General features: G+C 46.7%; 4 protein-coding genes across 4 annotated transcripts; 2 read left to right on the forward strand and 2 right to left on the reverse strand.

Annotated features, from left to right (window-relative positions):
- Positions 1-2,952: 2,952 nt before the first annotated feature.
- BP5553_10198 (Uncharacterized protein) lies at positions 2,953-3,391 on the reverse strand (the record flags this gene model as incomplete). Its single annotated transcript, XM_032018821.1, has 2 exons — positions 2,953-2,967; positions 3,023-3,391. 2 exons carry the CDS (start codon positions 3,389-3,391, stop codon positions 2,953-2,955), a joined length of 384 nt encoding a protein of 127 aa, XP_031864845.1.
- Positions 3,392-4,487: 1,096 nt separating this feature from the next.
- On the forward strand, positions 4,488-6,773 carry BP5553_10199 (Uncharacterized protein; the record flags this gene model as incomplete). Its single annotated transcript, XM_032018822.1, has 1 exon — positions 4,488-6,773. The coding sequence occupies one exon, from the start codon at positions 4,488-4,490 to the stop codon at positions 6,771-6,773; it is 2,286 nt and encodes a 761-aa protein (XP_031864846.1).
- A 2,093-nt stretch (positions 6,774-8,866) lies between these two features.
- BP5553_10200 (uncharacterized protein) lies at positions 8,867-11,776 on the reverse strand (the record flags this gene model as incomplete). Its single annotated transcript, XM_032018823.1, has 1 exon — positions 8,867-11,776. One exon carries the CDS (start codon positions 11,774-11,776, stop codon positions 8,867-8,869), a length of 2,910 nt encoding a protein of 969 aa, XP_031864847.1.
- Positions 11,777-12,629: 853 nt separating this feature from the next.
- BP5553_10201 (uncharacterized protein) lies at positions 12,630-14,374 on the forward strand (the record flags this gene model as incomplete). The annotated part of the gene is made up of 4 exons (XM_032018824.1): positions 12,630-12,700; positions 12,759-12,872; positions 12,946-13,198; positions 13,253-14,374. The coding sequence occupies 4 exons, from the start codon at positions 12,630-12,632 to the stop codon at positions 14,372-14,374; spliced, it is 1,560 nt and encodes a 519-aa protein (XP_031864848.1).
- Between the last annotated feature and the right edge of the window lie 527 nt (positions 14,375-14,901).

Consider the following 14,901-nt stretch of genomic DNA (forward strand, 5'->3'; position numbering starts at 1 on the left):
GAAGGGGTAGGGCAAAGGTCAGATTTGGTGAATTCGCGACAATGCGCAAAGCCACCAAAGCTGCCATTTTTGTTGTTTTTGAATCTGCGCGTTAGATATATGATATAATTGAGTAAAGATCGATAAATAATATATATTATACTCACTTTGAGGAGGTAGGGGTGGCTGGTGGTGGTGGAGGTGGACGGGATGGGAGAGGTGGAGTTGGTAGGGATGGTGGAGGTGGATTTCAGATTGATTGGAAAACGAGTTGCTGGCTAGGCTCAATTGGGCCTAGCCCTGCATTAGTCGCCAGGACCATGAATTAGGGCGCCACAAGCACTTGGTAAGCATTTGAAAAACGTTTTATAAATGTTCTATGTAGAGTCACGTGTGGTCATCGGAGCTCGGATGACCGGTCATATGAGCACTGCCTAGTGCTTTCCTCAACCTGAACCTTTTCTCTTTAACTTTATATTCCAAGTTACAAATCGACATTATGCTTCTCTCTTAAGGCCTCTGTTCTCGTGCTGTCACAACTCTTTGTACATTAAGCGTGAGGGCAATGATGCGAACATGTTTTTTTTAGTGGGAGGGGTTCAGGGTGTCACGGAGTGGCCACGAAACATAACTTATAAAAAAATATGAGTTAAGGTGTGCACGGATTTTAAGGTGCTTGAAGTCAAAGCACCTATCGCTTGAAGTCAAAGCACCTATCGTTTTTTCCGGCACGTAGGGTTTTAGTTGATTGTAGCAGCATGCCTGACTGTAAAAGCTGGCTGTCTAGGTGTTATGATATAGACAATAGATTGTAGCTGCCTAGCAGTCAGCCACTCGTGATCTGGGATCCAACTGTTTTCCGCTACGCAGGGATGGACGTTAGTCGAGATTACAGTAGAGAAGGCCATCTGATCGGCTATACAGTTGCAATATAGTGGAAATTAGAGTAGTATTTCAAAGGAATCTAATTGTTCAAGGCTCAGAACGCTCGGAGAACAACACATGACGCCTTCTATATACCAGTCGGCACAAAGATAAAGGTTAAAGCTACCATTGGAAAGTGTTACGCTGCCTCTGACTAACAAGGTAGGTAATTCCACGAAGTCTGTTCTCCTGAGATCGCTTTTCATACTCTCCCCCATACGGAGGCCAATACTGTTCGTGCAATTCAAGCAACACGTCTCGATATTCCTTAAAAGTGCGCTCTTTCATCGCAACGTTATAGATGCCTATCCTTTAATCCTGATTTCCACAAGAGGAGTAAGCACATCGACAACCGACACCACCGCCTTCTGCAATTAATCGAGGATGACTTGATCTCTTTGGAACATGTGCCGACAAAAGCACAGGCTACCGATCTGTTTACTAAGCCTCTAAGGTATCAAGAATTTGCACCTGCACTCGGTGTATTCGGCATCAAGGGGGTGTAGGCGCTGCTATTGTTATGGCAGGTTATGTGACGTCTATTCACTAGGACATTTCGTTTGTCAGTGTCATTCATTCGGATGTCTTATTTTTACTGGGAAAATACGAGTATTTGGAGCCTAAACTAGAGTGGGAGTGTTAGAATACGGTGAGCTGTTTTGACCTTTGAACAAGTCACTTCCTCTAATACTGAAACCGGCTCGCTTCGATACATACAAACCCGCCAAGGAACGGGACGGGATTCGGAAAAGTTAGAAAGCCTAGCCCTGGTTAACTCATTATGCAGGTTCCCTTCTAAATTTTGCTCTCAAACTCGGTATTTGTCACGCAGCTGCACGCACAGCTAAAGCAGTCAAGACCATACGGATAATTCAAATTGGTGATGCAATGCCATTATATGACCGTATCAATCAAACATCTGGAAACTTAATCTCCCGTGGATCGGCAGCAAACGAAGCCTTCCTCGACTTTTCTGTCAACCAAAGATACATCAGTGTAATCCACTCTATCATCTTTGTGAGCAGAAACCCCGTATCTTTCCTTGTGTCCCACCCAAACGACACGTCCTTATACGCATCACTAATCGGTTTCCGTCTGAAAAATGGAAGCGCTACATTGGAGTCGAAATGCGAAAGAACACGAGAAAAAATAAGCGCATCCATATTGGTGTAACAAAATAAGACTCGCGAAGATATGATAATGTTATAGAGAATTCGCTAGGAGATAATTTAATGCGTCTGCCTTCAATGGGTTTGGCACGGATCGGAAGTACAGATGCCTCGAGGCAGGTTGCGGGAGGGTGCATGGAGGTAGGCTGCGGGGTGGAGCCCCATGGATTGTTATATGATCCTATACGTGATTTATATACCGTATAAACCTAAGATATATATATAATTATACAAATACCTAGAGATATATACGAAATCACACATCAAATCACACACAACGCACATAATTATACCTATAGGGCTCTATAAATGGGGCAGATTGTTTTTACTACCCATTCTTATACCCCATGGGGCATAAAACTTAACGCCCTACTCATGGCGGCGCCCCAACCCACCTGGAGCGTGGGTAATAGGGCCCCATGCTACACCCTACATGGAGGTGACGGGGCTAGCTCGATTAGACTTCTAGGGGTGTGTGACTTTAGAAGGTGACGCACCTCTTAATCACCATTGCTATAACGTTGCCACTGTCCGTTATAGCACAGCAAATGTTAAGAATTAATTTGAGGGGCAATTTCTGAAGTGAGGCTCCTCTACGATCAGGACAAACTTATGAAAAATCAAAAAATATTCAAAAATTGAAAGATTTTATTTTCGTGGCCCGTAACAAAACTAATAGCCTCTGTATTCACACTAAGGCAGAGGGAAAACAGACAGATTCATCTGACAAAAACCTAAGCCGAGGCTACCAACAATATCAAGGGCACGCTAGCCAGATAAACCACATACAGCCCGCTGACGGTTTGATAGATAGTCATCAACCAGCAATCACTCAAGTTGGTCGAGAAAATGGGGATAGGTTTTCACTCTTAATAGGAGATTAGAAGAAGTTGCCCTAAGTGGATGTTAGTGATCATTAAATGCAAAGTGTATCGAAGGTTATGACATACAGGGAGAAGGCCGGACACCATGCAAGCTTTGTTCACAACAGCACCAAGGGCGGCGAGAGCACCTCCCCTACTGTACTGGGTAGCCGTACTCTCAAGACAAGTCCAGAAAGCACAGCCAGCCTTGGTGCCCTCATGGCCATTGTTGAATCCGTCGAGGAACCCATCAACGCACTTATGCCACGCCGCAGCCTCTGCTGGAGAATACTTGTTCTGGGTTGGTGGTGGACCCCATTGCTGATATTGCTGGGGCTGCTGATACTGCTGGGGTGGGTACTGCTGGGGTTGTTGCCCATACTGCGTGGGCGGCTGGGCATATTGAGCTGAGGCAGCGGTGGCTAGGACAGCAACGGTAGCGAGAGAGAACTTCATGGTGGCGTTTCTAATTGGAATGAGTAAGAATCGAGTCATTCAAGATTGTTAAGAGGGTGAGCGTACAAACCGTGATTTGGTGGAAAACTTTGAGGGTTGGCTTTGAAATGAGATGAGTTGAGTTGAGATGAGATGAGATATGTGTGATAAATTATATTTTCTGGGTCGACAACGATGTATTTATAAGTTTATTTGCTTGCCCAGCTGGCATAACCCTTACTACACAAAGTCCCCGAACGAAGTTCCTAGTGAGACTGCTATATTCTACTTGAGGGACTTTCCCTGGTTGATCTTGTCGACAGTGCAAGTTCCAGCTGCACAGCTGAGGTGGCACCGTCAAATACTTTCCTTACTGATAAAATTCCTCTCAACGAGGAAAAATATCTTCCATCCTCCCATGCATTTTCCTCACCGTGTGGAAGACGTACGATGATCAACAAGAGGGGTTCACTATAGACCACAGACACCTCAGTCAATTAGGATCAACGACACGTCCTGTGGTAAATGTTCCGGTCAGCTTCCTATAAATCTGTGCCTCGTGTGACCTTCAAGCCGACCTATTATCGTCTGAAAACTGAGATAAGGTACCGATCTACACTTTCGGACAAGCTGAGTGTAAAACTGTAGGAGCAGCGTTGAGACAAAGCTGTATTTGAGGCAATTTTTATTTCTTTTCTTTCTGTTATCATGTACTGCAACGTCGGCAATGTAACTTTGGCAAGAGAGTCCTTTGGGTATGTCAAGCGAGATATAACTTAGAGGCTGGCTGAAAGCGCGTCGTTCTTTTCCTTTGTGGTCTTCATGTTTTATTCGACACCGCTGGTTGATGTCTCGGCCAGAATACGGCGCCCGGTAAATGACCAGAGCTGTCGCAGTACGGCGACGGGCCGAAAGAGGGAGTAGCTGACACCACAAGATGCAACTATCTAGACAAGTAAGCAGATTGAACAGTTTTCTCCGGTTATACAATTCACAGGAAAGGATTTACGGAATACCTGGGCCAAGAAATGTGGCTATAAGTACATCTCTATGCTAGCGAGCTTTGACTGAATTAAATCAACTCACCCAAAATATTTTGTCAATCTTCTGAGGCATCATGGCAAATATAGCAAGGGCTATCGCTTTGATCCTCGCAGTTTCCTCCGCGCAGGCTCAATTTGCCCCCTCCCCTGGCGAGACCGCCTTTCGAAAGTACACTCTCGATGACATCGTGCCCACCACTGACCAAACTTCTGGACACGTCAAATGCTGTCCTGCAGGCACCGAATTCGACGGCCAGGGCTGTGTCCTCAATGCTCCTATCTGCCCTGATGGGAGCACTCGCGATGGTGACAAGTGTGTCTTTCACACGAAGCCCTCGTGTGATGTAGGATACGATTTCAAAAACGGCTTTTGCATCACCAACAAACCTCCTACCTGTGATCATGGGACTATCCTGAAGGGCAATTACTGTGTCCTCGAAGGTGCCGCAAACTGTGAGACTGGGTTCATTTTGCAAGGCAACATCTGCGTTTCCCCCAAGCCACCCGTCTGCCCCGATGGCGGGCACTTCAACGGAAAATCGTGTGCCACTCTCAAAGGACCAAAGTGCCAGGATGGAGCTAAGCTCGAAAATGGCGTATGCATCGACAACAACTCTCCCGCATGTCCCAAAGGAACCTCTTTCGACAACACGAGCTCTCGATGCATTTCAGAGCAAGCACCACGCTGTCCAGATTATACCGTTCTTCAAAACAAACAATGCATTTCGAATACCGGACCCATCTGCCCTGATGGTGGCACTTTCAACCCCAAGATTCAATCATGTGCTATCTTTGGAAAGCCGCAGTGTCCTGCTGGAACCCAACTGGATGACAAGAAATGTATCTACGTCGGCCAATTGGAGTGCCAGCCGGGCACGAGTCTTTCGATTGACAAGGCGCAAGGCACTTCCCGCTGCTGTCCAGTTGCCACGACTTGGGATGGGAAAGTATGCGTCACAAAGCCAATCGATGGCAAATGCCCCGACGGCAGTGCTCCGATCAATAATCGCTGCGAGAAGCATTCCAATCCCCAGCCGCGCTGTCCCCCAAGCTACAAGCTCGAGAACACTCGCTGTGTTTCGCAAGAGCCACCAGAATGCTCGCCAGGCTCCTATCTTGACGGCGATAAATGCACTTTCACAAGGAAGGCAGAGTGTGTCCCAGGCATGCTCTTGATTGGTGACAGCTGTGTGCTCCAAGAGCCTCCAGCCTGCCCTGTCAACACCAAGTTTGAGGGTAACAAATGTGTCACATATGTGCAACCATCTTGTGACGAAGCCGCAAAATGGGATGGCACGCGTTGTGTCATCAGCGATCGTGCCGACTGTGAGGAGGGTATCCAGCAAGGTGACGACTGTATCACAGGGAGCCAGCCACAATGCAAAGAGGGAGCCACATACGACGGTGCCAGATGTGTGTCGAATACGGCTCCCAATTGCCCTCTGGGATCTGTCCTCAATGGTGACGGGTTGTGTCTTACCGGAAACCCTCCACAATGTCCTCCCAACAGTAAGTTTCAGGAAGGAAACTGTGTTTACGGTGTTCCCAGCTGCGCCCCCGGTCAAGTTTTAACCAACAAACGTTGTGAAAGCGTTGAAACCCCCCAATGCCCCAAGAGTTTCTCCTGGAAAGGAGGAAAATGCCTTCGAATCGTTGAGGAACACTGCGAGCCTGGCTATAACCTTAGAGATGGCCAATGTATCTCCAGTGCAACACCCGATTGCGGAAACCTGCTTTTCAACGGCAGGGCGTGTATCAGTGGCGAGGCTCATTGCCCCGAAGGAACCTACCTCGATGGGGAGAGCTGCGTATCCGTCATCGATCCCCAATGCCCACAAGGTCTTAAGTTTGATGGGAAGAAGTGCATAACTGAGATGACTCCTCAGTGTCCGCCTAGGACTGTCTATGACAAGTCCAGCCAAGATTGTATCTCGGTCACGGCGCCCAGATGTCCTGAAAACGAAGTGTTTAACGGTAAACATTGTGCCATTGCCACCGGCGATTGCATGAACTTCCAGTTCTGTCCCACCGAGTCGTATGGAAAAGGCAACGGTTTTCAGGGACAACCAATAACTGTTCCTGTGAGTCAGGTCCCTGTCACAGGAGGCCAGGTTAACACCGGAGCCCAAGGCCAATACAACATGGGCGGCTGGGTTGAGAAACCAGATACTGGAGCTCCAGGCCAGTACAACATGGGCTACTCTGGGCAACCATATGCTGGAGCCCCAGGCCAAAACAACATGGGCGGCTGGGTTGAGAAACCAGATACTGGAGCTCCAGGCCAGTACAACATGGGCGGCTGGGTTGAGAAACCAGATGCTGGAGCCCCAGGCCAAAACAACATGGGCTGGCGCGAGTAAGAGGACAATTGAGTTCCCAATGCCAAGTGCTGGTAAAACCAGCCTGAAGGAACCTGGCTGCGAGGGCCGTCGCCCTAGCTATGAACCACGAGACTCCAACACTGGTGACTTTGCATTCTGACGCGATGCGAATGCAAAGCCCAGCTACCTCTCCTTTGTTTTGTTTCAGACTGTATTTGGCGGTAAAAAGAGCGAACTTGCAGGTGTGCGTGCTTGATTATATAGTGCGTTATCTGATAGGTAGCTGAATCTATAATTCTTTCATGTGCACATAGTAGTTAGTATTGAGTCGGAATAGATAAGTGTCTGCCACAGTTAAATTGTGATTTGGATGCGAAAAGATATACCTTGACTTTTTCGCCAGAAGAAAGTAATCCCCAGTTGTGGTCGGCGAAGAACGTCTGTGGGGTGTTACCCTCAATGATCTGTTGTAAGGGCCTGAATAATAGGGAATCACGATCGGCTGTAAACACTCATATATTCAGTAAACTAATCTCTAGCCTATAATCTAAAGGGGGGAAGCCTCCTTATTATAGTCGGAAGCCCTCTATTATAGTTCGACGTCTATACGGATCCGTCGATGGCTTCGTAGGTTGGTTCTACGTCAGTAACACGTGATGCGAAGTCCCGTGACCGCCCCTGACATATGCTCACCTCCATAAACAGCAAAACCCCAGATAGAGCTCAGGCTCGCTCGCATTTACAAAAAGATATAATCTGTAAGATATGACGATATATAATCAGGTGAAAGTCCAATAACTTAGCGTTGAGAAACCTTGTAACAAACGCATTGTGAATTCTCCCTCGTTGCAGTGGGCTGGAGAGTTCAGGTGCTGATTGAGAGCTTGCTTGCAGCCGAATTCCCATTCGCACTCGTTGCACTCATACACTGGAGCGTAGACCTGAGGGTTGAGATGTTGACTAAGGGCTTGCTCGTTGTCGAATATTCGATTATATTCTTTGTATTCGTAGACTAGATCGTAAGCTAGGGAGTCGAGGTGTTAATTGAGAGCTTGCTTAGTATCAAATTCCCGACCCACTAAGCCTAGTTAGTCAAATCTCGCTAGTTGACTAATCGGCCCTCTAATTAATTAACTGCCTTCTTATTAATTAATACTATTTTATATTATAAATCTAACTAATTTCTTTTTATTAATAAGTCTAGTTACAATAAAAAAACTAAATATAAATATTAGAAGTATTTATTAACTAATTATTAATTAATCTCTAACTTCTTATATTATTTTATTAAACTATATTAATAACTTTATTTAATGGATATTTCGATAATTATTTCTTATATCTGTAACTATTTCCTAGAAATTTATTCTCGTCTTTTAGAAAACTTTTAAGTTATACTTAGAAGTTTACTTTCTAAAAATCGCTTCAAGTTAGAAGTAAGATAAAACTAGGATTTATATTTAAATAAACATATTTAGCTCTAATCTTCTTATATTAGGAGATCTTCTACTAGAAATTATAGTAGATATATATAGAGTTACTCTTATTATATTACTTATTACTTTCCTAACTACTTAGTCGGAGAAGTAGTAACGTATATTCGCTACTTGGCTGGTCAAGTTGTTCGGCTGCTGGGCTGGCTTGTTCGACTGCTGTGCCGGTTCTAGGGCTGTCAGAAGTCGAAAACGAAGGGGGTTCTATAATGTAAAGTATAATTGCCGTTCAGCTAGTCAAAATCGATGTTTTCTATAATAGTATGCCTTTCAAGTAGACAAACATTGAGGCAAGGGCAAGGTCGTGCATGTTGCTGGTACGTAGAGAGGACACGTTGGCCACTTCCTCGGAGTTTCCACGGCTTTCTATGGGCTTCTATGGGGAGTCCTCATGTTTGGCATGGCTAAAACTACAAACTAATATCTCTAAATCGGAATGCTATTCATTGAATTGGGGATGGTTAGTTAATTATTACTAGCTTCGCTAAAGCAACGCCATTCGCCGCTACCATATAGGAAGAGGCGGTTTTACTGTAGGAGTGGGCGTTGCTTGAGTGCTTGTTTTGACAATCCAGCAACTTATTTTCGTCTGCCGCATGGTGGAAGAGTGAACCTAACGCTTGCATTGATGTTAATGATTCAATCGAGACAGGAATCGGTTTGATCTACCAGAATCTTTGGTTTCTTTTGTCGCGCCCGAGAATCGCTTGTCATCCTCGCTATCTCAGCATAAAATTGCTCGTCGGCTTTGATCTCAGAACCTTTCGCCTGAAGCAATCTTTTAACTTTGAATAAGTATTTATCCGGGCCTCTTTCTCTCTGCAAATTCCCATGCATGGCTGATTCATTGACGGCCCATCGCGCATCAATATCACCTCCCTGATCAATAAAGAAATCCAATTTGGCTTCAATATCCTGAACAGCTTCATGGGCCACAACCCAAATCCAACCCACGGGGGTACAGGGATCAAACCCATTTGTTATAGAGTCTAGATCATTGTATAGCACCAGTGATGGCTCAAAGTTGAAGTCTTCAGGAACAATTTGCACGGATGTGGCAGAGGAGCCTATAACAGCTTCAATGTCTTGAACAGCTTCACGGGCCACAATCCAATTCCACCCCGCCGCCTTACACTGATCATTTGTTATACAGGCAAGATCACTGTATAGCATGGTCGATCGCTCAGAGGGGATTTCTTCAAAGAGAAGTTTCACGACTTTGGCAGAGGCGCCTTGAATAGCTAGAAGAAGATCCACGTCGCGGATTTCAGAGTCGTAGTTTAAAACTGCTCGAATGATCTTTTCGTCGAAGCCGTCGTCGACATAGTTGCCCCGCATCCCGCTCTTGTGTTCATTTGCAAAGCGGATCGCCCAGCGCAATATATTGCCTTTTAATTCCGATCCGCTTGCATAATTGGATCCAGTCGACAAGCCAAGTGGTTTTCGATGAGACTCTTGAGAGACATACTCTTGGAAGTACAGACTGAGACCATGCAGCGCGGCAAAGGCTGGAAGGATATTTGAGATCAAAGTCGGGACTAATAGAAACGGCAGTCGCAAGCAGCCTTTGATTTGGCAGCCCCCTAAACTTTGGTGGAGATAGATGATTTCGGGGCACATGATAGATTTCAAGTACGTGTAGGATGAGATGTTCCTAGTTTGCTCCAAAGCCTTTGCATGGGCTGCCCAGTTGCTCAGAGCATATGCCACCAGTCGATCCGAACGGGAGTTTGGCTTTGTCCAGAATTCGGTGAAAATTTGCCACACTCCTTCGGAAACGCATCCATGTACTGAACAATACTTATTTTGTCGATTATGTCTTTGGTCTCGAGTCGCACATGACGCTCGATGCGCGGATAAAGTGTTGTCGGATATCACTCCGACGCAAATTTTCAGCCAGAGAGCTTCTGGAGCGAGGGGTGAAGATCGTCCGTTATCGAGCTGGGCCCATCCCTTTTGATCTAGGTATGTTCGGACTGTTTTGTGTGCTAACTTAATTGTCGAGTGTCGGGTTGGTCTTGGAGACCAGCGGGCTTGCGTTGGTACATTTTCACTTGCATCCGAGTCAGATGGAGATTCATCAAAATCGGATTCTGACGACCTTTCGAAACTCGTGCTTCCTCGCCTAGTGGGAGACCTAGCAAGGTATGCGATTGTGTCTCTTAAAGTCAATGGCGATGCTCTTGCTTGTGCAGTTCCCTTAGTCATCCCATGACTTGCATTCTGACACTTCTTCCCAAATGCGACACAACTTATACATAATTCCTTCCCATTACAGGTAGAACATCGAGTGGAAGTTTCGCCAATCAGTATTACCTTGTTGCATGAGCCACAAAGAAGCCCTGAGTCGGCCCAAGGAGCGATCGTATCATTGGTCATGAAAAGGGAACGGGCCCGAGACAAAGCCGGTGGTTCGGAGAGTCCATCGACGTCAAGATCCTCGCGAGTCTCCACAACCTCCAGAAGGCCACCCGTCACAATAGGAAGTCTCCTTGCTAGTAGAGAGAGTTTGTCGTCTGTAATGGCGCCCATTAGGGCCTCTGGGCGTCTGAGAATTTGTTGCATTGCTCCTAGAAGGTCGCTAAGTGTGAGCTCTCTCTCAGAGAAGCAGACCAGCTGCATCAAGATGACGGCCTCTTCTCTCTCCTCAGGTACCAGTCGGTCAAACATCTGAATCCAGATATCCTCAAGCTTCGGTGGCAACCGCTCCAGGCTTTGCAGCAGTAACGCAATGTCGTGCTCTCCTCTAAACCACTTCAATGGTAGTTCATTCATCGCGAAACTGGCCCATAGAAAGACCCCCTCTGCCTTCTCTGCAATTGCACCTACAATTGCCCTTGCATTTTCTACTTCTTGAGTATGTCGGTTTTGCCTCTTCGTGGATGGTATGATTTGTGCCCGCTGTAACGTCAACCTAACGAATTTCTGCAAGCCATCTAAATTCCATTTCTGCATCTCCAGGGTTGGCACACCTTCGAAAATTACATCCAGAGTCTCATGTGGGCGACTGGCGATACACAACATGACGTTCTTAGTGAAACTCAGATTCCGTAGGAAGTCTGCCAGGTCGAGCATATTGCCTTCGTACTCATCAAGACCGTCTACAAAAATGGACATGATAACGGACTCGGAGCACTTCTTAATTGATTCATTCACGATCCTTTGCAGTTCTGAAGCCGGCCATTTGTGATACTGTGCCACATCTTGCCATTCGGATTCCTTGATTTGGGGGCCTAGCTCTGGAATCTTCTGAGCTAAACAGTACAAAAAGGCCAGAAGTAGGCCTTTGAAATTGTTCCGGAGGTCATTTTTCTGACGGAAGTCGAAGAAGAATTGAATAACAACGTAACGTTTTTGAAAGCGACTCTTGAGTGTTTGCTGAAGCGCTACGCATTTTACCAAGTAGTTGACCAGTGTAGATTTGCCACTTGCAGGCTTGCCACGGATCCAGAAGGGTGGAATGGATTCCTCAATCTCACTGGGGCCTCCATTCCGTCCTTTGTTATCGATCGGTGTATTACAGATTGATACCCGGCTGTATGCTGTCATGCTGGACAGCCGCTTTGGTGCCTTACTCTTCGGACCTTCGAGCCATTCCCTGAAGGGAGACTGCCAAACCCATTTGAATGTCTCCTCGAAAGTGCTCTCTTCACTTATTTGAAGCTCTCGGGCACGCCTACCGGCAAAATTGAGACGCTGAAGCAGTCCTGCGCCAGAAGTCGAGAGTCAGCAACTAATTAGATGATTTTATCTTCAAAGTGGTACAAACGTTCTTGTTCTGAGACTGGTGACGACAGAGAGTTTGGAACATATGTTCTACAGTTATCCAGAGTGCCGCGATCGTTGATGTTGATGGATTCTGCCACGAGCCAAACCCCTCCTTCCGTCTGGTTGATATTGAAAGTATTCTTGCCGCTAGTTTTTCTGGCCGCGCCGGCCTCGGATCTCGCAGCCTACTCGTGTGTGAACTGACCAAAGCCTCGGAATACATGGTGGACTAAGTCTCATACCATTTCTCAAGCGCTGTGAAACTATATTACGTCCCCTTCGCTGAAGATTTAACGGTTCCGGGGACAAGTTCGTCTTATCGCACAAAGTATTTGCACAAGATATGTTTTTCCGAATGATGCAGCATTGTCATGAGCTAGCACGCTGCAAGGCAGCGGGGTAATTATGCCTCACGCAGACAGCTGTAAGACGACCAGTGGCAGAAGCTGGCAGCCCTTGAGGCTGAGCAGCTGCGTCACATGCAATCCCAATTAGCTACATTAAGCTGCAGGACAATCGAATTCCAATATAGTTCCTTGTATTGCCTATCGTCTCTATTCTACTAACTGAAACTTTCATCCGAGCTCGTCATGCCTCGAAATCGTAAGAGATCTGCGCCCGCTTCCAGGGTCTAATGTCGGTTCTTGTTGACGATTCTCCAGCCTTTTCCAAATCCTCGAAAGATTCTCCTTCTGCGGCGGAAGAGTACGCTAATCTACCAATTCTAATTTGGCAGCGGATATTCCTGCTCACTCTAGCACAGTGATGCCAGCGAGCTTGCTCCAGCACCCCCTGAGCCTCGAAAGTACGACTGTTGGGTTGCATACCCACATCAGAACAGCTCTAATGACAATAATGGAGATAAATTCACAGTCGAGTATGCCTCGAACATTCCTATCACATGTCTATCATCTATTCACGAAAATGTCTAATTTTCTTCAACTGGGTAGTATTGTCTTTGTCCACGGCATAACGGGAAGTCAAACCGGAACATGGACTATGAAAAACAAGGAAGGGAAGGAGGTTCTGTGGCCTAGAGAGCTCCTCACAGCGAGTGATCAAATACCAGGATCTCGAATAATAATGTTCGGATACGACGCCGATGTTGTCAATTTCTGGGCTGAAGCGAGTCAGAATCGCCTCAGTGACCACGCCGACTCGCTCGTTGGAACTTTGGGAGTGTTGAGAAGAAGGACAAAGACTGTTCGTCCAATCCTCCAAAAGAAACTTGAACAAGTTAACATTAAGTGCTGCTAGATGAATCGTCCAATTCTGTTCGTTGTTCACAGCATGGGAGGACTCGTTGTAGAGGAGGGCCTGACACTATCGAGAGATTCTTCCGAGCCCCATGTCGAGAATGTATACAAGGCGACATTTGGTGTGGCGTTCTTGGGAACACCCCATCGGGGGTCAGGTCTTGCATTCTGGGCTGACATCGGGTGTAAATTTTTAAGTCCAATCAAGCGCACAAACAAGGCGTTGTTGCAAGTCTTGAAAGAGCGCTCGGAGACCTTGGACGGAATCCAACGGAGATTCCACGGCATGATACATAAGCGCCGTGAGCCATCTTATTGTCAACAACAGAGACTCCCTTACCCTATCAAGATCCACTGCTTTGTTGAGGAGCTGGCGCTGAAAGTGGTTGGCAGAGTGGTGGAACCGGATAGTGCCCGTCTTGATGGTTGGCCTTCCACGACAATACACGCAGACCACATGGGTATAACGAGGTTCCCCGATGGCGGTGATCCGCAGTTTCAAAAGGTTGCCGGCGTTCTTTGGGGATGGGTGGAAGATCTGAAAGCTCTTCTTGCTGCAGACAAGGCTGCTGCTGCCAACCCTCATTCTTCACTCAATCATCAGGCATTCTCACAACCGCAAGGACCAGTAGCTACTCCAAACCAATCCTCGAGAACCTTAGAAGTGAGTCCACCTGAAAGTCAAAGAGTGGGTGAACCGGCTTTGGAAGATTCTGCACCGGCATCAAATCAGCTTACAACTCGATCAGCTGCTTCGATAGCAGCTCGAGATACGCCACCGGGTTCTTCGCAGAGTTCGGTACAACAAACTTTCCGTGAGCAGCACCAAGTTACGCGATCAGACACTGAGGGGAACCAGACCACACCTTCAGAATCCAGCAATGCGGCGGCACAGTCGAGTGGTGGTGAGGAGTCAAAGCCGAAATCCCAGAGGAGGAAAAACAAGAAGGAGAAAGGAAATAAGACGACTGGATCTACATTCAACATCAATCAGAAGGAAGGCGGGAATTGGGCGGTCGCGCACACTCTGAACGTCAAAGGCGGGGCAAGTTTGTTCGGAACCGCTCCTCGAGTGGCTGAATCCGACGATAACGAGAAGGAAAGCAGTGAGGATGATAACTAAATTTCACTGTATTGTGTCACATCTTTGCGCAAGGTTCTCAAAAAGCACTCGTCTATAATCGTTGCAGGTATATTTGTAGCCTACATCTCGAATTTTGTAGCAAAAAGGACTTATTATCTCATAGGGTTGTTTCCATTTTCGCTCCTTATGCTCACAGAACGGAATACTTTGTCTCCATGAGCTCTTTGTCTTTAAGTAAAGCACAGTCCTGGTGCACTAAGGCAGTTCCGCAAGACTGGTCATGAGCTTATATGGGTTGATGCTATATGCATCAACCAGTCTGACTTGAAAGAGCGTGGAGAGCAAGCCAGGCAGATGGGAGAGGTCTACAGCGCCGCGCAACTTGTCTTCATCTGGCTCGGCGAAGATCACGATAGCCAGACGAAACCGGCATTCGAGACTTGCAAGACTCTAGCACGCTTCAGAGTATTCTTTGGACGAGACAGTATGGCTTATGCCTGTTTAACGGCTTTCCGAGATAGTGAGACCCTCCGCTTCTTATCCTTTCTCGAGCAGCTTCCGGAACG

The sequence above is a fragment of the Venustampulla echinocandica genome (assembly GCF_003357145.1).
Source record: "Venustampulla echinocandica strain BP 5553 chromosome Unknown scaffold_14, whole genome shotgun sequence".
Lineage (NCBI taxonomy): Eukaryota > Fungi > Ascomycota > Leotiomycetes > Helotiales > Pleuroascaceae > Venustampulla > Venustampulla echinocandica.